This window comes from Anomaloglossus baeobatrachus, chromosome 2 (genome assembly GCF_048569485.1).
Source record: "Anomaloglossus baeobatrachus isolate aAnoBae1 chromosome 2, aAnoBae1.hap1, whole genome shotgun sequence".
Lineage (NCBI taxonomy): Eukaryota > Metazoa > Chordata > Amphibia > Anura > Aromobatidae > Anomaloglossus > Anomaloglossus baeobatrachus.
In genome coordinates this window covers 194,229,323-194,254,211 of record NC_134354.1, presented here as the reverse complement: position 1 = coordinate 194,254,211, position 24,889 = coordinate 194,229,323, and the positions used below count along the sequence as shown (strand labels likewise).

General features: G+C 50.4%; 2 protein-coding genes across 2 annotated transcripts in view; one reads left to right on the top strand and one right to left on the bottom strand.

The window, feature by feature from the left end:
- ATP5PB (ATP synthase peripheral stalk-membrane subunit b) overlaps positions 1-9,031 on the bottom strand; it is a 54,145-nt gene extending 45,114 nt beyond the window's left edge. The window contains exons 1-4 of the mRNA XM_075335576.1: positions 8,895-9,031; positions 8,421-8,457; positions 5,488-5,633; positions 4,921-5,084 (exon numbers count right to left, since the gene is read on the bottom strand). Of these exons, the coding sequence (XP_075191691.1) occupies positions 4,921-5,084; positions 5,488-5,633; positions 8,421-8,457; positions 8,895-8,922 (375 nt within the window). The 5' untranslated portion in view covers positions 8,923-9,031. The remainder of the gene's footprint in view (positions 1-4,920; positions 5,085-5,487; positions 5,634-8,420; positions 8,458-8,894) is intronic.
- A 269-nt stretch (positions 9,032-9,300) lies between these two features.
- Positions 9,301-24,889, top strand: part of WDR77 (WD repeat domain 77) — a 95,558-nt gene continuing 79,969 nt past the window's right edge. The window contains exon 1 of the mRNA XM_075335575.1: positions 9,301-9,459. Coding sequence (XP_075191690.1) covers positions 9,375-9,459 — 85 coding nt within the window. The 5' untranslated portion in view covers positions 9,301-9,374. The remainder of the gene's footprint in view (positions 9,460-24,889) is intronic.

The window sequence follows — 24,889 nt, the reverse complement described above, 5'->3', positions numbered from 1 at the left end:
GCATTAAACTGGCTATATTTGGTTATCCAGGGGGTGTATATGCTCAGAGGGAGGAGCTACACTTTTTAGTATAGTACTTTGTGTGTCCTCCGGAGGCAGAAGCTATACATCCATGGTCTGGGTCTCCCATAGGAACGATAAAGAAATGTGTATTTTTTTATTGTTTTATTTTCAATGAGGCAAAAGTGGGGCTAATTTGGACTTATGGGGTTTTTTTTCTCATTTTTAATTTTTACTGGTCCCCTTGGGGAACTTAAAAAAACTGTGCTCTTCTGATGGCTTCGCCTGTACAGTGTGATGGACTGCCATATACAGCAGTAATGCTGATCTATGAATGCTGGCGCTTTGCCGGCGATCAAAGGAACCAGTCATGACAGTGATACAGGTCATCAGCTGACCCCCAGTTGTCATGACAACCTATCTGCAACCTGAGATCATGTCAATGGGACGGCAATGGAAGCGGGCAATGACGCACTTCTCGCTGGTGTGCGTAAAACCCAGCTGTCAGATTGACAGCAGGCAGATGTCCGTTCTGCCCGCCGCTGTCAGAGGCACATGTCTGCTGATCAAATCACCTCACATCTAAAGCGAAAGGTGTGGGCTCAGCATGTGAGCCCGCATCAAAGGAGGTGACATGACCTAATGTTTCCTTTATAAAAATAAATAAATAATTTTAGTATTTTTAGCTAACATATATAAGTTTAGTGTGACCTCTGCGCCCATAAATATTTTTATGGGCTAAACGTGTGCAAATGTATAGGTAGTGTAGAGTAGGTGCATTGATATACTAACCCCATCACTGTCCTCCCCTTCCTCAAACGAAAACTATTCCAACTTCACTGTGTGGCTGGTAAGTCACTTTTCAGCCTCGTTCACAAAGTTCAGTATTTGTAGCCAAAACCAGGAGTGGGTGGGAGAAAAAAAAAAAAAAAAAAATACAGAAGTGGTGCCCGTGTTTCTATTAGGCCGGGGCCACATCGGGCACTAGTGCAATCCTCTCCTGACACACTGCTCACACTGGCAGCACAGCAGGAGCTAAGTGTTATGCGAGTGTCACTGCGACTGAGGTCCGATCATGCGATCAGACCTCAGCTGCAGGGAGGGAGGGAGGAAGGGGGAGCGGCACTGAGGAGGGAATTTATCTCCCTCTCTCCTCAGTAGCCGGCTATTCCCATTCTCGCTCTGCAGTCATATGGTGCACCAGTGTAATGCGAGTGCAGTGAGATTTTTCTCTCACCCCATAGATCTGAATGGGTGCGAGAGAAAATGAACGCATTACACCCGCTGCATGCTGCGATTGTTTTCTAGGTCCAATTAGGACTGAGTAAATAATCGATCATGTGCGCTGACACACAGGCTAATATTGGTCCGAGTGGAATGCGATGTTTTATCGCACTCTACTCACACCAATTTTTATGCAGTGTGCTTTAGGCCTTATACTTTTCCTCTGACTGTTCCTCTCCTGGTTTTGGCTACAAATACTGAGGAAAAAACACAACATATGCATGTGGCCTTACAATGTTAGGCTGAGTTCCCATGTCCCATAATCATCCGTTAAAACAGATCCTGCAGAGATCTGTTGCAAAAAAGTTCTGGAAACATAACTTTATTTGTAGGTAAACAACATTTCTACCGTATCCATTTTTAACATTGAAGTCTATGGAGAATGGATCCGTAAACTGATTACTATTTAGCCTTCTGTTCTTGCATTTGTAATGGATCCTTTTATTTCTTACAGGATCCATTTCAAAATAGAACATTCACAGCAATCTGTTAACAGGTCCGTTCTCTGTACACTCCACTGTGAAAAATGGATCCAACACAATTAAGTTATTTACCAACGAACAAAAATGTTGTGTTTGCAGAACTTTCTTCCCAGCACATTTTTACAGGATCCATTCCAACGGATGATTACTGGACACGTGAACTCAGCCTAAAGCCTGCTTTACACGTTGCAATTAGTTGTACAATCGCATTTGCGATGTGACACGCCCAGGTTGCATACGGGATCTTATGAGATTGCACGTTGGTCGTTCATTTGCTGTCACACGTGCGTTAGTAGTCTATGTTAAATTGGTCAATTTTGTGTGCGATCCTTTAGATCATGTGTTCTGTGACGTATGCATTGGGCACCTTTTTTTTTTTTTATTTATTGACTTGCCAAGCGTGTGTAATGTGTAGAGATGCGTTTTTACTATGTCATCTGCCATTCAGCTCTGCTACATGGCCGCTGACAGCAGACACAGACAGCCATGTAGCAGAGCTGAATGGCAGATGACAGCAGACACAGACAGAGCCGCACTGTCAGAATGAACTCGGGTGAACTTCACCCGACTTCACGGTCATGCTGCGGCTCTGTCTGTGTCGCGCCCTGATTAGCGGTCACCAGTGAAGGACTCACCAGTGACCGCTAAACGCCTAAGTTACTGAAGTTAGCAGCCCTCTCTCATACTCACCAATCCCCGATCCCCGGCACTTCACGGCGTTCACACTGCTCCGGCGGCTTTTACTGTTTTGAAAAAGCCGGCCGCCCATTAAACAATTTCGTATTCCCTGCTTTCCCCGCCCACCGGCGCCTATGATTGGTTACAGTGAGACACGCCCCCACTCTGAGTGACAGGTGTCACACTGCACCCAATCACAGCAGCCGGTGGGCGTGTCTATACTGTGTAGTGAAATAAATAATTAAATAATTAAAAAAAACGGCGTGCGGTTCCCCCCAATTTTAAAACCAGCAAGATAAAGCCATACGGCTGAAGGCTGGTATTCTCAGGATGGGGAGCTCCACGTTATGGGGAGCCCCCCAGCCTAACAATATCAGCCAACAGCCGCATACATTATATGCGACAGTTCTGGGACTGTACCCGGCTCTTCCCGATTTGCCCTGGTGCGTTGGCAAATCGGGGTAATAAGGAGTTATTGGCAGCCCATAGCTGCCAATAAGTCCTAGATTAATCATGTCAGGCGTCTATGAGACACCTTCCATGATTAATCTGTAAATTACAGTAAATAAACACACACACCCGAAAAAATCCTTTATTAGAAATAAACACAAACATATACCCTGGTTCACCACTTTAATCAGCCCCAAAAAGCCCTCCATGTCCGGCGTACTCCAGGATGCTCCAGCGTCGCTTCCAGCGCTGCTGCATGCAGGTGACCGGAGCTGCAGAAGACACCGCCGCTCCGGTCACCTCCACGCAGGTAATGAAGACAGCCACGCGATCAGCTGCTGTCACTGAGGTTACCCGCTGTCACTGGATCCAGCGGTGGCCGCAGGTAACCTCAGTGACAGCTCAGCTGATCGCGCTACTCACCGCCGCTCCGGTCACCTCCACGCAGCAACTGAGGTGAGTAGCGCGATCAGCTGAGCTGTCACTGAGGTTACCCGCGGCCACCGCTGGATCCAGTGACAGCGGGTAACCTCAGTGACAGCAGCTGATCGCGCGGCTGTCTTCATTACCTGCGTGGAGGTGACCGGAGCGGCGGTGTCTTCTGCAGCTCCGGTCACCTCCATGCAGCAGCGCTGGAAGCGACGCTGGAGCATCCTGGATTACGCCGGACATGGAGGGCTTTTTGGGGCTGATTAAAGTGGTGAACCAGGGTATATATTTGTGTTTTTTATTTCTAATAAAGGATTTTTTCGGGTGTGTGTGTGTTTATTTACTGTAATTTACAGATTAATCATGGAAGGTATCTCGGGGAGACGCCTGACATGATTAATCTAGGACTTATTGGCAGCTATGGGCTGCCAATAACTCCTTATTACCCCGATTTGCCAACGCACCAGGGCAAATCGGGAAGAGCCGGGTACAGTCCCAGAACTGTCGCATATAATGTATGCGGCAATTCTGGGCGGCTGTTGGCTGATATTGTTAGGCTGGGGGGCTCCCCATAACGTGGAGCTCCCCATCCTGAGAATACCAGCCTTCAGCCGTATGGCTTTATCTGGCTGGTTTTAAAATTGGGGGGGACCGCACGCCGTTTTTTTTTAATTATTTAATTATTTATTTCACTACACAGTATAGACACGCCCACCGGCTGCTGTGATTGGGTGCAGTGTGACACCTGTCACTCAGCGTGGGGGCGTGTCTCACTGTAACCAATCATAGGCGCCGGTGGGCGGGGAAAGCAGGGAATACGAGATTGTTTAATGGGCGGCCGGCTTTTTCAAAACAGTAAAAGCCGCCGGAGCAGTGTGAACGCCGTGCAGCGCCGGGGATCGGGGAGTATATGAGAGAGGGGGATAGACTGACATGGACAGAGTGAGGGACAGAGATAGTGACCGACTGACAGAGATTAGTGAATGACAGACATTGTGAGGCGCTTCAGAACGCAGCTTTTCAGCTGCGCTCTGAAGCGGACCTTTTTTAAGCTGCGGTGCAGAGCGCACACCTGCGCACATAGCATCAGACACCAAAATCGTATGAGGGATGTCACACGTTACAATTGACTAGGTTCGTGCAACAAAACGCTCAATTCTAGAGAATGATACGATGCGTTTGCGATCAACGGTTTTGCGTTCAATCCTGATCGCACGTAGATGTCACGCAGATACCTCACAAACGATGCCGGATGTGCGTCACTTACAACTTGACCCCAACGACGGATTGTGAGATATATTGAAGCGTGTGTAGCGGGCTTTAGTCTGTGGAGCATCAGAACAAGACAACGTCCGGCTCACACAGCCCAGCATACCCCAGTAAGGGGAAAAGAAGTCACACGTGATAAGCGGACAGGAGCGGCACTGGCAACCAGGGAAGATGGCGAAGGCTGGGTGTATTAATGCAGCTGCACTTTATACATTTACATAGGATTAACCAATAAGTGATACTTTAAAGAAAGCTAACAATATCTACTTATACAATTCATACCGCATTACACATAAGCTGAAAGGAGACATTTGATGGCATCACTTACTTCATTAAGTTTGTCAGCAAATTCTCCTACTTTATGGCCATATTTCTTGATTGCATAGATGCTGACAACTCCCATCGAGAGCATGGAAATGGTTTCATGATTTATGACGTAGATTTCTTTAGACAGGAGGTAGACAAGAAGACCAGTCCCAAACATATAAGGGCCTACACATGAGAAAAAAAAAAAAAAAAAAAAAAATAATAATACCTAATAAAAAATAATCTTAAGTGGTTCATATACTTAAGACAGTCTATTTTCCTCAGCTCTAATGGAAAAATGAAAAAAGCCAAATTATCCAGATATTTAAAAGAATAAAAAAATATATAGATATTTATTAATTAATTATTAATTATTATTATTATTATTATTATTGTGATAGTAGATCTCAGCTCCGAGCCATGACCACTCATCTCCCATGAAAACTGATGGTGGCCAATGAGCATAGCACTTCGAGCTCTGCAGTGATGGCTGGGGGCTGTAAGGCCAAAATGGTTTTACACCCATGTATAGCAAATTAATTAGAATCAAACACTTCCAAACAATAGTTTATGTAAATGCATTATATACCTGTGACTCCAGTTTTGGGATACAGAAACTGAAAGAACTCTTCAGGAATCAAGCCATGGCGAACTTTCCCTGGTTTCTCTGGTAGGGGCGGCAAAGGGGCCAGGGCCGGTTGTCCGGTGTGGAATGGCCGACATGTGTTAACGATTCTGATGGAGGAAGAAACAAAAAAAAAATTAGGGAACTAGAACTGGGGTACATAAAGCCATGTCATGGTAACCTACTGGCTGCTCTTTATTGTATCACGGGGCTGACAAGAGCCAGACATCAACTGTGCCGATTGTCAGCAGCATGTAAATGATTAATAGCAGCGCACAGAGCTCGCTCTGGCTGCTGTTGCAAGGCAATGCCAGCTATACATCTCTTTTGGCATCAGCTCCATTATCTGGCAGGCTTCGCTCTCGAGCCTGCTCCATAGAGCAACTTGTGAAGAAAATGCATATCAAGTCAGTAAGTGGTTAAATAAGTAAAAATAAAATAATGATATCTATCTTAGCAACCATCTCTCAATGCAGAGACTTGCCTGATGACCTTCTCGCCATATACACTCACCTACAAGGACACGGGTGATCACTGAAAGTCACTATACAGAGACAGGCAGGAGACCAGGGAAGCTCCAGGGGACTGCTCAGGCCAGTATACTGCTTTATATCGGCACACACTAGTGATGACAACTGAGGATAGTGATTGTCTGCAGTGGTCACATCACACTAAAGGGGGCTTTACACGCTACGATATCGTTAATGTTTTGTCGTCGGGGTCAAGTTGTTAGTGACGCACATCCGGCATCATTAACGATATCGCAGCGTGTGACACTGACCAGCGACCTTAAGCGACCTCAAAAATGGTGAAAATCGTTCACCATGGAGAGGTCGTCCCAAACTCAAAAATCGGTAAGGGTTATTTATCCAGGTGGTTCATCGCTCATGCGGCAGCACACATCGCTGTGTGACACTGCAGGAGCGAGGACCGTCTCCTTACCTGCCTCCGGCCACAATGAGGAAGGAAGGAGGTGGGCGGGATGTTACGTCCTGCTCATCTCCGCTCCTCCGCTTTGATTGGCCGGCCGCTTAGTGACATTGCGGTGACGTTGCTGTGATGCCGAACGTCCCTCCCCCTTGAAGGAGGGATTGCTCGGTAGTCACAGCGACGACGACGACCAGGTAAGTGCGTGTGACGCTGCCGTAGTGATAAATGTTCGCTACGGCAGCGATCACAAACAATCGCATGCGCGACGTGGGCGGGTACATACACGCTCGCTATCGCTACAAATTGCTAGCGATATCGCTACCGTGTAAAGCGCCCTTAAGACTTGGAAACCACCGTCTTTATTGGACTGTGAATGGGCCTGGCACCAGGTACAGAAATAATCTTATGCCCACGATGGGAACAGATTCTTAGATGCAGAAAAGTCCAGAACAAAAGCTGTGGATGAATATTCCTTAAATCTGTAAGGCCACGTGCATTTGGGGAGTTTTTCTTCCTCAGTGTTTGTAGCCAAAATCAGGGGTGGAACAATAAAAGGAAAACTATAGGCTGATGCCACACGGGGCACTAGTGCGGTCCTCGCATGACAATCGGCTCACACTCACAGCACAGCGGGAGCTGAGTGTCATGAAACGGTGGTCCGATCAGACCACAGCTGCGGGGGGGGGGGATTTATCTCCTCCTCTGTTGCTGACTATTGCGATTCTCACTCTGCACTCGCAGTGATATTGATCCGAGTGTAATGCAATGTTTTATCGCACTCCACTCGCACCGCATTTCTCGTCGTGTGTCCTAGACCTAATAGAAACACGTCACCACTTCTGTATTTATCACCCACTCCCGGTTTTGGCTACAACTACTGAGGTAAAAATCTCACGCTGTGAACTCGGCCTAATCCACTACTAGACGACAACCCCTTATAATGGCCTCCAGACGCTGCATAAATTAGGAAGCGATCTCCACTCCCCCTGGACCTCACTGTTCTGTGATCGGCGGCCACGTGACATGGTTTATGTGAAGAGACCGGCAGGAGACACGGCTAGGAGGTGAGGGGAATGCCGAGAGGCAAGTGTACATTATCATTACTGTGTCACCCTGGGGCCACTGTAAAAGAGTGCAGGTCAGAGCCCACGGTGACTCCGTCCACATCAGTGGCCCTGTCAGTACATAAACTACTAAGAGCTTGTTCTATCAGTCAGCGTAGGGGTTAACAACCAAATATTTACAATTTGCCTGAGGCAACTAAATCCCTAAACTAAAGACTGATCAATTAATATATAACTTTTAATTAAATCATTAAGAGATAGGACAGACAACGTTAAAAACGCTGAGCACTGTGGTCTACCTTACTTTACATGAGCAGTCATCTGAATACTAAGATATGTCCAAATGGACTAACCAGTCCTTGTTCTCTGACTGACTCCTATGTTATTTGTGTAATATGTAATGACCACTGTGTTCGCTATTTAAAAAACAGAGTAGCTTCCCCAACATGTTTCACCACACTGGCGTCATCAGGGGGCCGAGGCTAATACATGAACACAGTGGTCATTACATATTACACAAATAACATAGGAGTCAGTCAGAGAACAAGGACTGGTTAGTCCATTTGGACATATCTTAGTATTCAGATGACTGCTCATGTAAAGTAAGGTAGACCACAGTGCTCAGCGCTTTTAACGTTGTCTGTCCTATCTCTTAATGATTTAATTAAAAGTTATATATTAATTGATCAGTCTTTAGTTTAGGGATTTAGTTGCCTCAGGCAAATTGTAAATATCTGTCAGTACATACACCCGAATCCCGTTTTGTGGGGGGGTTCGGATGCAAGCCGTGACGGGACCACCAAACATGGAGAAGGTGAACTGTGAAGGGGTCTCGGGGTCCATCATCACTAGTGTGAACAGACCCTAAACCCGCCAACAATCTACTTACTATACCGTACTCACCCGGCCGTGGCTGGAGCAGACTTCTTTAAGGTGGCAACTAGAAAGAAAAAGGATTTATAAGCTTATAAAGCGAGCACCAGACCACCCCCCTGGCAGCCCCCCATACACTTCGCTCATGAACCCCCGCCGCTCTATGGATTCCCTATGGGGCTGCAGATCGGCACAGTGGAGCATTTGCAATGCTGCTCCATTGTAATAGGGATATAAGGGTCGCACTGTAGAGATTGGGGGTCCCAGGATCAGGTCCCTCCGGTCTAAGAGCCCCGTTGTGGGAATCAGTGGGACTTTCACTAGGCCGACCCTTCATGCAGAACCCCCCTTTATTTCTATTGGCTGAGCTCCGACCTGACAAGGTCACACGGCAGCACAGTGCGCCCGGTGTCAGCAGCGCCAGCACGGGCCCCGCACACAGCACTGCGGGACATACACCCCCCCCCCTCTCCCGGCATACACCGTGGCTCCCGCACCACTCACCCGTCACTAGGGAGGCTCTGGACAGCATGGCGCGGGGCTGCAGGCAGGAGCTCGGAGAAGACGCAGACAGCCGGTCACACCGGTGCCCTCAGTGTCCCTGACAAGAGCCCAAGGATCAAGATGGCGCACGACACGCCCAGCTCTGACGACTTCACGCCTCACTTTACGGCAAAAATGTCCAATCCGCCATCTTTAGTGAGGGAACTGTCAAAAGCGCCCCATTTATTAGTGAGAAAGAGGGAGGTATGGCTCTTATAGCGGCTGCACAATGATTCCGTATACTATCGGGCCTTGTAACCACTCTACACTTATAACGTTGTTATTCGTCTCCACCCTAGCTGCCGTGTATTTAATAATACATCAGAGGGCAGGTGGTACGCTAGCGGGCGTGGTGTCAGTATGGTGGGCGGGTCCTGGAGGCGCGGTGCTCGCTGGGAAGGGTCGCACTCAGCTCCGAGGAACTTGCACGTGTGGGGAGAAATGAGCAAAGCGAGTCCGTGGGGCAGTCCGCTGAGGGCCCCGGCCTGTATGGAGACGCAGCTGGGAGCCGTGCGGTACCGCAGAGGTCAGCGGGTCTCGTGTGTGCAAGGGGCCGGCGTGCGGGATGTCATTGGCCGGGATTATGGAGGATGAGAGTCCCAGAAATATAAGGGTCTCTCAGCGCCGGCCTATTGTGTGTCCTAAGGAAGACCCTGTATTAGAGACACTGCTTCCATAGTCCCTAATCGGACTGCTTCCCTGCAGTGACGGCCCATCACACTACAGGCCATAACATGACATCCAGGGCTACATTACCTTGTTCAATGAATCTGGCATCACATGTGGCAGAGAGTACCACTCACTGCTCATACAGTAAAGAATCCGTAGTCTCACTGCTCGTATAGTAAAGAATCCATAGTCTCACTGCTCGTATAGTAATGAATCCGTAGTCTCACTGCTCGTACAGTAAAGAATCCGTAGTCTCACTGCTCGTATAGTAAAGAATCCGTAGTCTCACTGCTCGTATAGTAAAGAATCCATAGTCTCACTGCTCGTATAGTAAAGAATCCATAGTCTCACTGCTCGTACAGTAAAGAATCCGTAGTCTCACTGCTCGTACAGTAAAGAATCCGTAGTCTCACTGCTCGTATAGTAAAGAATCCGTAGTCTCACTGCTCGTATAGTAAAGAATCCGTAGTCTCACTGCTCGTATAGTAAAGAATCCGTAGTCTCACTGCTCGTATAGTAAAGAATCCGTAGTCTCACTGCTCGTATAGTAAAGAATCCGTAGTCTCACTGCTCGTATAGTAAAGAATCCGTAGTCTCACTGCTCGTATAGTAAAGAATCCGTAGTCTCACTGCTCGTACAGTAAAGAATCCGTAGTCTCACTGCTCGTACAGTAAAGAATCCGTAGTCTCACTGCTCGTATAGTAAAGAATCCGTAGTCTCACTGCTCGTATAGTAAAGAATCCGTAGTCTCACTGCTCGTATAGTAAAGAATCCGTAGTCTCACTGCTCGTATAGTAAAGAATCCGTAGTCTCACTGCTCGTATAGTAAAGAATCCGTAGTCTCACTGCTCGTATAGTAAAGAATCCGTAGTCTCACTGCTCGTATAGTAAAGAATCCGTAGTCTCACTGCTCGTATAGTAAAGAATCCGTAGTCTCACTGCTCGTACAGTAAAGAATCCGTAGTCTCACTGCTTGTATAGTAAAGAATCCGTAGTCTCACTGCTTGTATAGTAAAGAATCCGTAGTCTCACTGCTCGTATAGTAAAGAATCCGTAGTCTCACTGCTCGTATAGTAAAGTATCTGTGGTCTCGCTACTTTTAAAAACTCTGCGGTGTCGCCGCTGGTACAGCAGTGAGGGGTCCGCGGTGTCGCCGCTGGTACAGCAGTGAGGGGTCCGCGGTGTCGCCGCTGGTACAGCAGCGAGGGGTCCGCGGTGTCGCCGCTGGTACAGCAGCGAGGGGTCCGCGGTGTCGCCGCTGGTACAGCAGCGAGGGGTCCGCGCGGTCATTAGGCCTCATTCACTTGTCTGTGTTTCATGTACGGTTTCTTTCAGTGGTTTTCATGGATAGAACACATATCCATAATCTATTGGGCTGTTTACATGTCCGTGTAGTTTTGGTTTTTTTTTTTTCTTTTTTTATGGACAGTTTGTGCAAAAATCATGCAGACCTCCATTTTTCTTACTGTCGTCCTGATTGAAACTCGCCAATACAAGTCTATGCGTCTATGAAAATCTCAGATAACTCACTGAATAACTGCAAATTTGATTACCTGTGTTGGTATTGCAATTCATGCATTACCTTAAAGGGGTTGTCCATTCTTCTGCAAACATATGTAGTCTGACTGAAGACAACCGAATTCTTCCATCCTGTGCACCGCACGCTGTCAGGATTCTCCGGTGATGCCAGGCAGTCATGTGACCACAATTGTGCGAGTTGCATACTTCCAGCTGCATCCTGACTACATAAATTGCACTTCACTTAAAGTGAACCTGTGAGGTGCAGTATACACTCAGAGCCACGAGCAGTTCCGGGTGCATACTGCTAATGCCTGCCTAACTGTCCCTGTATACCCTGGCATAGATAAAAAGATCTTTAGAAAAAGTATTTCTAAAGAACTTTTATCATATGCTAATTAGTGCAGGGACTAGTCCCCTGGGAGTTGCTTCCCTTGCTAGTCGGCCCCATTAGCATGTTGGTATGCCCCTGTGGGTGTGCTAACATGCTAATAAATGCACAGCATCACAGGCTGATCTCACTCACCTCTCCGCGTCTGACACTGGATTTTGGCTCAGTGCCCATGACCCCGGAGTTTGGGTCATGCACACTATAAGGCTATGTTCACACACTGCGTTTTTTACCTGCGTTTTTGGTCTGTTTTTGCTGCAGAAATTTCTTGAGAAATTCTTGTAACCTTTCTGCAGACATTCCCCAGCAAAACCTATGGGGAAAAAAATTAGCTGTGCGCACACTGCGTTTTTTTCTTAAGAAAATTCTTTCAGTAGATTTTCTTAAGAAAAAGAATGAGCATGTCACTTCTTTTCTGCAGCTAACTGCGTTATTTCACTCCATTGACTGTAATGTAATCATGAAATAACGCAGGTAGCAAGTGATGTGCGCTATTCCTGCGTTATTCCCGCGTTATTTCGCGTTTTTAAGACAGTGTACTTCCCTGCACTGCGTTTTGCAGAGAAGTGATGTCACTAGAACAGGAAGAGGAAGGAGAAGAGAAAAAAAAAAAAAAGCGTGTGCTCGCTGTATTTTTACCTTCCAGCCGGGTAAACACACAGCGGCGGCCCGGTATTCTCAGGCTGGGGAGAGCGAGGGACAGGGTTAATGCCCCCTCCCCCTCCCGCAGCCGAGAATATCAGCCGCAGCTGCCTCGGGACTGTCGCATCCATTATGAGACAGTCCCGGCGTGTTACCGGCTCCTCCAGATGCCGTGATGCTGGGGCAATCCAGGTAATATGGAGTTAACGGCAACTAATAGCTGCCGCTAAGTCCAAGATTAGTGATGGCAGCGTCTATGACACGCCGTCACTAATCTGAAAGTGAAAGTAAAGAAACACTCACACACCGAAAAATCCTTTATTTTGAATAAAAGCCCCTCTTTCTCCACTGTATTAACCCCTCCCAGACACAGCTCCGACGTAATCCACAGCGATGTCCCCCGATGCTTCCAGCTCTGCTCCAGCCGCGTGTGACAGTTCTCCACGGGTCAGTGAGCGACTGCTGAATGCAGCTCCTGAGCGAGGCTGCGGGTAACTACAGGACATTTCTCACGGCCGGTGATGTGAACACACTACCGGCCGCGAGAAGTGCAGTGTTTGGGGGGAAACATCATAAATAAAGCTGGAATATCTATCCCTCTATCTATCTATCCCTCTATCTATCTATCCCTCTATCTATCTATCCCTCTATCTATCTATCCCTCTATCTATCTATCCCTCTATCTATCTATCCCTCTATCTATCTATCCCTCTATCTATCTATCCCTCTATCTATCTATCCCTCTATCTATCTATCCCTCTATCTATCTATCCCTCTATCTATCTATCCCTCTATCTATCTATCCCTCTATCCCTCTCCTATTATTTTTTTTTTTATTTTCAATGTGCTTTATTGCTGTAAAGGCATTAAAAATGCAGGGACCAACATGAAAGAAAACGCACCAAAAACGCATGAAAAACGCAACGAAAACGCACCAAAAACGCACCTGCGTTATTGGTGCGTTTTTTAACGCAGGTGCGCTAATCCTTCACTCTCGAAATTTCTTAAGAAAAATCATTTTTCTAGTGTGAACATAGCCTAAAGCCGGGTGTACACGTCCTCGCTTCAAACTGAAGTAGTGCGAATGACCAAATCTCCAGGGTAATGTGCACTGAGCCAAAATCCAGCATCGGATGCGGCGAGATGAGTGAGATCATCATGTGATGCTGCACATTAATTAGCATGACAGCATGCCCACAGGGACGTACTAACATGCTAACGAGGGGCAACTAGCAAGGGAAGCAATGCCCCCAAGCTCATTAGCATATTAAAAAAGATGTTTAGAAATACTTTCTTTATCGTTCCTTTATGGGAGACCCAGACCATGGGTGTATGCTACTGCCCCCCGGAGGACACACAAAGTTACTACACTCAAAAACGTGTAGCTCCTCCCTCCTAGCATATACACCCCCTGCCAGCCAGATCTAGCCAGTTTTTTGCTTTGTGTCAGGAGGCACACACATGTATTCTCTTTGGAAGAAAAGTTGATTTTTTTTTATTTTTTTTTTTTTTTCTAAAGATTTAGAAGAAAAGTGGGTCCATTGGACCCCCGGCATGTCCCTTCACACTCCCCTGGCGGCAGTGCTGTTAAGGTTGATTCAGGGCAGGAGCCCTTCATGCCGCGCTCCTTCACCATCCCATGCTGGGGCTCTGGCTTGAAGTTGGAGCCAACACGGTTCTCTCTGCCTTGCAGGAGACCGGCCTCCATCCGCAGCCCTTGTGCAGGACCCTGCTGGAAGGAGCACTGGACCCCCACCCCACCAGGGACTGGACCCTGCGTCTCAAAGCTAAGTATAGAGACGTTATTCAGAGGGTCCTTTCTGCAATGTGGGGCACTTTTAATGTGGGGGACAGTGATGCTTGATAATGCTGCTTTTTTTACTGTGTTTCCGGCCGGTTCCACGGTTTTTTACTGGGAACCGCGCCGATGTTGCCTGATTCTCGGCCGCATGTATAACTCTAGGCCCCGGCTTCAGCCGCGGCCTAGTTTCGTTTCGTTCCCCTGCATGTCAGACATGCAGGGGGACGCTGCAGAGCCGCCCGCCGGCCGCTCTGCACAGGGGAGGACACTCCTATCTGAGGAGATGATTCCCTCCCCTGTACATCTCCTTCGCCCTCCGATTCCCGCTTCTGGGTTAACCCCCGCCCCCCCCCCCCTCGCTCTGGCGCCATTTTCTCAGCGTCTTAGTACACTGGACGGCGCTGGCTGCTCTGCAGCAGAGGGAGGGAATATCTGGCTGGGGGTCCAGGCTGGAATCTGGAGGGCACACATATAGCGGCCTGATAAGTCACAACCTCTGGTTGTGCACTTTTATTCACTCTCAGGGCATGAAGGAGTTAATTCTTTATCATAGAATCTCCTCCTCAGCAGCATGTCTTACTCTAGCAGCAAAGCTCTACATGTTCTGCATGTAACCTTATATGCCTGAACCGACACACTGTAACGGTTCTTATGTGGTGGATAGTAGCAAGATGCCTCAGCCGGGATTCTTCCCAGGCTGAACCTCTGTCTTGGGTATTCTAGCCATTCCAGACAGAGCCCCCACCTCTGCAGCATGTCACAGAGCGAGACTGCAGGCTGTTTTTATTATCCCCTGCAGGTAGTCTCGTACGGCTATACATTGGAGCTCATTAATGGTTCCTCCAGCTGCTCCGGTTCGGTGGCTGACCCCCGTAGGAATCTCCAGGGGTCGGCTGTCCCGGCATCTGCTGAGCATGCAGCCCCCTTCTCAGGGCGTTTTCTGCTTCGCTCAGCAAAGCTCACAAGGGACTCTCCTTCTGGACACAGACCCCGTCCTCCTGACAGGGAGACGCAGGGTCCCCTGTCCTCCCCGTCCTGCAGCTCCGATTACGAGCTGACTCGCTGGACGAGGAGGATGTCTCTACCACGGGCTCGGACGATCCGTCCGTAGGTGACGCAGATGCGAATGATTGGATTACGTCCATTATTCTTTTACTGGACCTCCATCCGCCTGATCGGGGAAGTGTTCCCCGCTGGCAGAAATGCATCAGTATGCTTTAAACATGACGAGGAGTGTGTTCTTTCGCCACTCCAGTTTTCAGCCCGCTGCGTCCAAGCCCACAGCCTATCCTGCAGACCCCACAGCGGAGTTCTGCTGCCTGTCTCCCCCTCCCATCTGAGGTGGTCAAGGAGTGTACTCATCCGCCAAGGGTAGCCACTCCGGTGTCTAGACTTTCAGCCCAGATAGTTGTATCAGTGGCGGACGGCACCTCTATATGGATCCTACGGTACATTAATTTTGTACTGGACCTCAATCCGCCGGTGTTACCTTATGTAGGTGAACACAACGTGTGTTCCTTAACCTCTCCAGTTTTCAGGCCCCTGGGACCAGCCAGGGTCCGCTCTGATCGCTTCCCATGAAGCGTGATTCTGAGGACTGGATTTCCCCTGTCCACCAACGGTGGTCAAGTAGTGGGCTCATTCACCTCAGGTGGCTCAGCCCGGGCCGTTATGTCAGTGCCTGATGGCTCCTCACTTACGGTTCTGCGGTCCGCCCGGTTGTCCTTTGGGCCAAGTCGGTATGAGGACGGCAGGAGCTTTCTTCCCCTCAGCTTACAGCAGTGCGGTTTTTTTTTTTTGTACCTTCTCTGCTTCTCTGGAGGAGATGCATCCTCCCACAGGGACTCTATGCCAAAACGGTTGCCTGAACTTACAGACTTCAGTTCTTTCATCCTATACCAGGTCTGCCATGCTGGACGCCGCACGGCGGTGATCTGGGCTCCCTTCCTCGCTATCCGCAGGCTCCTGTGGCTTCGGATTTGGAAGGCAGATGCCTCTATGGAGGTTCCCTGCTGGGCTCCCACTTGGTGAGACCAGTTTCCTCGGAACCAACTGAGTGAAATTAAGGAAGCTCTTGGCGGGAAGTGTTCTTCCTTGCCACAAACCTAAACCAGGGCACCTGTCCAGGACAGGAATCAGTTGAGGTTTCGGTGGTTTCCGTTCCTCCGTCTGATCGTCCTCTAGGTCAGCCTAGGTCCATAGAACCAAATAGCTCGAAGCTGCGTCTTCAGAAGGCCGCAGGAGATGCTGTCACTGAGTCAGCTTCCTCCGAGCTATTTAGCCACGCCAACAACCTCCTTGGTCGGTGGCAGGCTCTCTCCACTGGCGACGTAGGGTTCTAACACGTCTCCGTTCAGTGGGGGCGAGACTTTATCTCCCTTGGCTACAGGATGGACTTCTGTCCACCCGCCAAACAGTTTTTCTCTGTCATCTCCTCCCTGCTCCAAGGCCGCCACCTTCTCACAGGCCGTGGCATTCCTGGCAGGCCAATGGAGTAATTGTACCGGTTCCCGTCTGGGAACGGTTCTGAGATTTTTGCTTAAATCTATTCCTAGTCCCCGAAGAGGGCGGTGCTTCCGACCTGGATCTTTAGCTTTTCAAGCATAGTCAGGTGTGGCGTTTTCTCATTGAGTCTTGGTTTTGTTCCGTGTGTTTTTTTTCACCGGATCAATCAAGACTCCATGGAGATTCCCTAGCAACCATCGGCATCAGAGATGCCTATCGGCAGGAGTCAATCGCAGTTTCACACCAGCGTTGACTGCGTTTTGATAATCGGAGTGGTCCAATTCGTGGCTCTTCCCTTGGGGTCAGACAAGGCTCCTCCAGTATCCTCATTGGGGCAGCTGTGATCAGGGTCCTGCCCCCCTAGGGTTTGGCAGTGATCTTTGGCCCTGGACGGTTTTCTTGTTGGGTTTTCATCCAGTGCTGACTCTTAGCAGAGTGCTTCGTTCACTCTCGCCACTCTGACCTATCGGGTGGCTTGTCTTTCTGTCCAAGTCCACTCTGACCTCGAACCAGAGGTTCTCAGGGCGTCAATGGAAGTGGTTCCTTGCCCAGTTTTTCCTGCGTCCTCTGAGACTGGATGTTTTCCGCTGTACTAGCGAACTCACTCCTCCCACGGGGTGGTGGCTTCGCCACTGACCAGGGGCTCGTTTCAGTGGTGGCTTCGGCCACTCTGTCTCAGGGGCGCTCCTTTTCTGGTCCGTTCCGGGTGATCCTCACCAGGATGCTAGCCTATCCGCCTTGGGAACAGTATATCTCCACCGTGGAGCGCAGGGCGCTTGGACTCTGTCCGAATCAGCCCTCTGGATCAATGTGCTGGAAATCAGGGCTGTATTTCTTGCCCTCTAAGCCTTCACCATCTGTGGGCGGCTAGGCACATTCGAGTCCAGTCGGACAACGTGACAGCGTTTTCCTACACCAGCTTCCAAGGCGGGACACTCAGCCGCCTGGCAATCATGGCGGCTCAACATCCTTCAGTGGACAAGGGACTCCTAGTCCACCGTATCCGCAGTTCACATGCTAGATGTGAAAACTACGAGGCAGGCTATTTCTGCTGTCCTACCGTGGTCCACAATCCTCAGGTTTTGCGGTAGCCACACTGGTTCATGTTTGATCCCAGCTTTGTCTCTTTACGAATTTCCCCCTCTACCTCTTGTCCAGAGTCCTGCGCAAGATCGGTAACGGGGGCCGTCGGGTCATTCTCCAGATTGACCCAAGCAGGCTTCGTACTCTGACCTGCTCCTTGGGTTGCCTTCGCATCTTCCGGACCGTTCAGACCTTTTCTCAAAAGGTCCGTTTTTTCCCCGTCAGAATTCTGGATTCTCAGAATGACGGCGTAGCTCTTGAGTCCTGGATCTTAGCGACTTCTGATATCCTTCCTGAAGTCATCTCCACTATGACTCGAGCTCCAAAGTGTCCTTTGACCTTTTTTTGGCCTTGCCGACCCTCCTGTCCCTTCCACAGTCCGGTCTACAGCTAGGACTATCCCTCTTTAACGGACAGGTCTCGGCTCTGTCAGTATGTGCCAGCGGCGAATCGTCCGGCTGGCTCCGGTGCGCTCCTTTAAGGGCGCATCCCACATCATTCCGCCTTCCGGCGGCCTATGGAGACCTCGGACCTTAATCCGGTCCTCCCGGTTCCCGGAAACCCCCCTTTGCGCCATCTTCGGGAGGTTTCTTTGTTGTGTCTTTCACAGAAAGTACTCTTTCTAGTGGCTATCATTTCCCGCCAGAGAGTTCTGGCTGCACTCCCTCGGAGTCACCCCCTTTTTTTGGTCTTTTGCATCAAGACAAGGTGGTCTTCATCCGACTCCGGACTTTTTCCCTAAGGCGGTTACTGCTTCCACCTTATTCGGGGCAATTTTCCTGCCTTCCTTTTGTCCGGCTCCTATTCATCGCTTAAGAAAGCGTTGCATATCCTGGATCTGGTGCGGCCGCTCCGGATCTATGTGTCTCGCACCGCCGTTATTAGGCGGTGCACCTCTCTGGTGCTGACTGTTCGTCAGCGTAGCGGTCTCTCGGCATCTATGCCGACCCTGGTTCGTTGGCTTAGGTCGGCCATTTCCGAGACCTACAAGTGTACTCAAGTGCCTTCCCCGCCGGGGATCAGAGCACATTTGATCAGACCTGTCGGCGCCTTTTTGGGCTTTCAAGCACCAGTTTACGGCTCAGTAGGTCTGTCAGACTCCAGCTCGAATTAGTCTGCATACTTTTTCGAAGCACTACCCAAGGCATGCTCATGCTTTGGCAGACGCGGGCTTGGGCAGACGCATTTTTCCGGCGTCTGTCGCCCATTTGTGAAGTTAGGTTTGCCTGCTTCTCAGTGTCTGTTTATTCCCACCCATGGACTGCTTTGGAACGTCCCATGGTCTGGGTCTCCCATAAAGGAACGATAAAGAAAAAGAGAATTTTGTTTACTTACCGTAAATTCTTTTTCTTATAGTTCCGACATGGGAGACCCAGCACCCTCCCTATTGCCTGTTGGCAGGTTTTCTTGTTCCGTGTGTCTTCACCAGCTGTTATTGTTGTAGACAGAGGTTCCGGTTCTGCCGGATTTTACTCCGTCTCTTCTTGTGGGTGGATGTCCTCCTTCAGCTTTTGCACTAAACTGGCTAGATCTGGCTGGCAGGGGGTGTATATGCTAGGAGGGAGGAGCTACACGTTTTTGAGTGTAGTAACTTTGTGTGTCCTCCGGGGGGCAGTAGCATACACCCATGGTCTGGGTCTCCCATGTCGGAACTATAAGAAAAAGAATTTACGGTAAGTAAACAAAATTCTCTTTTTTTCTAAAGATCTCTTTATCTATGCTAGTGTATACAGGAATGATTAGACAGGGATTATCAATATGTACCCAGAACGGCTCGTGGCTGGTTCACTTCAATTCACTTTCTTCAGCGCTCTATTGGGAGACCCAGACGATTAGGGTGTATAGCACTGCCTCCGGAGGCCACACAAAGCAATTACACTAAAAAGTGTAAGGCCCCTCCCCTTCTGGCTATACACCCCCAGTGGGATCACTGGCTCACCAGTTTTCTGCTTTGTGCGAAGGAGGTCAGACATCCACGCATAGCTCCACTGTTTGTAGTCAGCAGTAGCTGCTGGCTATATCGGATGGAAGAAAAGAGGGCCCATATGGGGCCCCCAGCATGCTCCCTTCTCACCCGCGGTGGTGCTTGTAAGGTTGAGGTACCTATTGCTGGTACAGAGGCTGGAGCCCACATGCTGTTTTCCTTCCACATCCCCTTAGGGCTCTGTGGAAGTGGGATCTTACCGGCCTCCAAGCCCTGAGGCCGGGCTCCATCCACAGACCCATAGAACCTGCTGGATTTGGAGCGGGAGTGCCGTTCAGGGACAAGGCCCTGCAACTTTCAGGTACTCTGTGTCCCCGGCAGGCACGGACACTCTCAAGGCTTGCTGAGCGTTATAGTGCGCCGGGGACAGTAGCGCTGTGCGCTGGGGTTAGGTCACTGCAGCTTTGCTGAGTGACGTTACATGTTGGGAACTACTGCGCCGACCGCTACTGGAGCGGCGGCGCAGCTGCGACTTGTGGTGCGCCGGGGACTTGCGCCGACCGCGCTTTTACGGCGGCGGCGCTTCTAACTTTAGCCCCCGGCTTCTGCGGCCTAGCGCCGCTTCGTTCCCGCCCCCACCCTGTCAATCAGGGTAGGGGAGAGACGCTGCTCAATTGGCAGCGCCGAGGGCTGGAGCTTTATTTACATGCTCCAGCCCTCTCACTAGGCACAGTGGGAAGCAGGCTTCCCGCTCTTCGTCTGTATACGCACAGGGCCCGCCCCCCCTCTCCACAAGGACGCCGGCAGCCATTACACATGCGGTCTGGCTGGGGAAAGGCAGCAGGCTCTGGGAGACCCAGACTAAAGGGATTTCGGCGACCACACACCCGCTCCTAAGCGGGCGGTAAGCTGCACTTTAGTGCTGGCCCCACTTGTGCCTCAGTGTTATATTAGTGTACTTTTTTCTTAGTACCATATATATATATAGTTGCACTGTAAGGTCGCTTCTTGGCTGGACACCCTGTACTGCTCTGAGGAGGCAGCAACATGTCATCCGCAAAACGCAAGGGTGCCAAGGCACAGGCTGTGTACACTGTTTGTACTGCATGTGGGGCTGATCTACCGGCAGGCTCCAAAGACTCACATTGTATGCAATGTTCAGTCCCAGTGGCACTCCGTCAGCCAGAGCCTAATGTGGTGGTAGTCCAGGCAGAGACGCCTGTGAACCCTGCCCCGGTGACGGGGACAGACTTTGCAGTTTTTGCTGACAAAATGTCTCTGACTATGTTAAAAATCCTGGAGACCTTGCAGTCCAGGCCAGTTACTCAGACCATGGACACTGCTGTGTCTATGCTCTCCGGTCCCCCTCAGTTGGAACTAATCCGTACTTCAAGGGGGTCTCAAGCATCACAGGCTGAAGTCTCTGACTCAGATGACAGTCCCAGGCAGCCTAAGCGAGCTCGCTGGGAAAGACCCTCCACGTCCTCACACTGCTCAGGGTCTCAGCGAGAGGAGTCTCTCTGTGATGAGACTGAGGACGGGGATCAGGATTCTAATCCTGAGGCTCCTTTCAATCTGGATGCCCCTGATGGTGACGCCATGGTTAATGACCTTATATCGGCAATTAATAGACTGTTGGATATTTCTCCCCCAGCCCCTTCTGAAGAGGAGGCAGCGGCACAGCAGGAGAAGTTCCATTTCCTGTATCCCAAGCGTAAATTAAGTGCTTTTTTGGACCACTCTGACTTCAGAGAATCGATCCAGAAACACGACGCTCATCCAGATAAGCGTTTCTCTAAACGTTCTAAGGATACCCGTTACCCTTTTCCTGCTGAGGTGACCAAACGCTGGACCCAGTGTCCAAAGGTGGATCCCCCAATTTCCAAGCTTGCGGCTAGATCCATAGTCGCAGTAGAGGATGGCGCTTCACTTAAAGATGCCAACGACAGACAGATGGACCTTTGGTTGAAATCTGTCTATGAAGCTATCGGCGCGTCGTTTGCTCCAGCATTCGCGGCCGTGTGGGCACTCCAAGCTATTTCAGCTGGTTTAGCACAGGTGGATGCTGTCATACATCCAGCAGTGCCGCAGGTGGCGTCCCTAACTTCGCAAATGTCTGCGTTTGCGACCTATGCTATCAATGCTGTCCTAGAATCTACGAGCCGTACCGCTATGGCGTCCGCCAATTCTGTGGTTTTGCGCAGAGCCTTGTGGTTAAAGGACTGGAAAGCAGATGCTGGTTCCAAAAAATGCTTAACCAGCTTGCCATTATCCAGAGACAGACTGTTTGGTGAGCCATTGGCTGAAATCATAAAACAGTCCAAGGGTAAGGACTCTTCCTTACCACAGCCCAGAGCAAGTAAACCTCAACAGAAAAAGTGGCAGTCGAGGTTTCGGTCCTTTCGAGGCTCGGGCAAGGCCCAATTCTCCTCGTCCAAAAGGACTCAGAAAGAACAAGGGAGCTCAGATTCCTGGCGGGCTCACTCACGCCCCAGGAAAGCAAATGGAGGAACCGCTTCCAAAGCGGCTACCTCATGACTTTCGGCCTCCTCCCTCCGCATCCTCGGTCGGTGGCAGGCTCTCCCGCTTTTGCGACATTTGGCTGTCACAGGTCAAGGACCGGTGGGTAACAGACATTTTGTCTCGCGGGTACAGAATCGAGTTCAGTTCTCGACCTCCACTTCGGTTCTTCAGAACCTCCCCACACCCCAACCGAGCAGATGCCCTGCTGCAGGCGGTGGACTCTCTAAGAGCAGAAGGAGTCGTGATCCCTGTCCCCCCTCAGGAACGGGGGCGAGGATTTTACTCCAATCTCTTTGTGGTTCCAAAAAAGGACGGCTCCTTCCGTCCTATTCTGGACCTAAAACTGCTCAACAAGCATGTGAACGCCAGGCGGTTCCGGATGGAATCCCTCCGCTCAGTCATTGCCTCAATGTCTCAAGGAGATTTCATAGCATCAATAGACATCAAAGATGCTTATCTCCACGTGCCGATTGCTACAGAGCACCAACGCTTTCTACGCTTCGTGATAGGAGACGACCATCTTCAGTTCGTAGCTCTGCCATTTGGTCTGGCGACAGCCCCTCGGGTGTTCACCAAGATCATGGCGGCAGTGGTAGCAGTCTTGCACTCTCACGGACTTTCTGTGATCCCTTACTTGGACGATCTACTGGTCAAGGCACCCTCTCAAGAGGCATGCCAACTCAGCCTGAATGTTGCACTGGAGACTCTCCAGGCGTTCGGGTGGATCATCAACTTCCCAAAGTCAAATCTGTCACCGACCCAATCACTAACGTATCTTGGCATGGAGTTTCATACTCTCCCAGCGATAGTGAAGCTTCCGCTGGACAAGCAGCGGTCTCTACAGACTGGGGTGCAGTCTCTCCTTCAAAGTCAGTCGCACTCCTTAAGACGCCTCATGCACTTCCTCGGGAAGATGGTGGCGGCAATAGAGGCGGTTCCGTTTGCGCAGTTTCATCTGCGTCCACTTCAATGGGACATTCTCCGCCAATGGGACGGGAAGTCAACATCCCTAGACAGGAAAGTCTCCCTTTCCCAGACGGCCAAGGACTCTCTGCAGTGGTGGCTTCTTCCCACCTCATTATCACAGGGAAGATCCTTCCTACCACCGTCTTGGGCGGTGGTCACGACAGACGCGAGTCTGTCAGGGTGGGGAGCAGTTTTTCTCCACCACAGGGCTCAGGGTACGTGGACTCGGCAGGAGTCCACCCTTCAGATCAATGTTCTGGAAATCAGAGCAGTGTATCTTGCCCTACTAGCCTTCCAGCAGTGGCTGGAGGGAAAGCAGATCCGAATTCAGTCGGACAACTCCACAGCGGTGGCATACATCAACCACCAAGGGGGGACACGCAGTCGGCAAGCCTTCCAGGAAGTCCGGCGGATTCTGATGTGGGTGGAAGCCGCAGCCTCCACCATATCCGCAGTTCACATCCCCGGCGTAGAAAACTGGGAAGCAGACTTCCTCAGTCGCCAGGGCATGGACGCAGGGGAATGGTCCCTTCACCCAGACGTGTTTCAGGAAATCTGTCGCCGCTGGGGGGTGCCGGACGTCGACCTAATGGCGTCACGGCACAACAACAAGGTCCCAACCTTCATGGCACGGTCTCGCGATCAAAGAGCGCTGGCGGCAGACGCCCTAGTGCAAGATTGGTCGCAGTTCCGGCTCCCTTATGTGTTTCCACCTCTGGCACTCTTGCCCAGAGTGCTACGCAAGATCAGATCCGATTGCAGCCGCGTCATACTCGTCGCTCCAGACTGGCCGAGGAGGGCGTGGTATCCGGATCTGTGGCAGCTCACGGTCGGCCAACCGTGGGCACTACCAGACCGACCAGACTTACTGTCCCAAGGGCCGTTTTTCCATCGGAATTCTGCGGCCCTGAACCTGACTGTGTGGCCATTGAGTCCTGGATCCTAGCGTCTTCAGGATTGTCCCAAGGGGTCGTTGCCACCATGAGACAGGCTAGGAAGCCCACGTCCGCTAAGATCTACCACAGAACGTGGAGGATATTCTTATCCTGGTCCTCTGCTCAGGGAGTGTCTCCCTGGCCATTTGCATTGCCTACCTTTTCTTTCTTTCCTGCAATCTGGGTTAGAAAAAGGTTTGTCGCTCAGCTCCCTTAAAGGTCAGGTCTCGGCGCTATCCGTCTTTTTTCAGAGGCGTTTGGCACGCCTTCCTAAGGTGCGCACGTTCCTGCAGGGGGTTTGTCATATTGTACCCCCGTACAAGCGGCCGTTAGATCCATGGGATCTGAACAGGGTACTAGTTGCCCTTCAGAAGCCGCCCTTCGAGCCTCTGAGGGAGGTTTCACTTTCTAGACTATCACAGAAAGTGGCTTTTCTGGTAGCGATCACATCTCTTCGGAGAGTGTCTGAGCTGGCAGCACTATCATCCAAGGCTCCCTTCCTGGTCTTCCACCAGGACAAGGTTGTGCTGCGCCCCATTCAGGAGTTTCTCCCGAAGGTGGTATCCTCTTTTCATCTTAATCAGGATATCTCTTTGCCTTCGTTTTGTCCTCATGCAGTTCATCGGTATGAGAAAGATTTACATTTGTTAGATCTGGTGAGAGCACTCAGAATCTACATTTCCCGCACGGCGCCCTTGCGCCGTTCGGATGCACTCTTTGTCCTTGTCGCTGGTCAGCGCAAAGGGTCGCAGGCTTCTAAGGCCACCCTGGCTCGATGGATCAAAGAACCAATTCTTGAAGCCTACCGTTCTGCTGGGCTTCCGGTTCCATCAGGGCTGAAGGCCCATTCTACCAGAGCCGTGGGTGCGTCCTGGGCATTACGACACCAGGCTTCGGCTCAACAGGTGTGCCAGGCAGCTACCTGGTCGAGTCTGCACACTTTCACCAAACATTATCAGGTGCATACCTATGCTTCGGCGGACGCCAGCCTAGGTAGA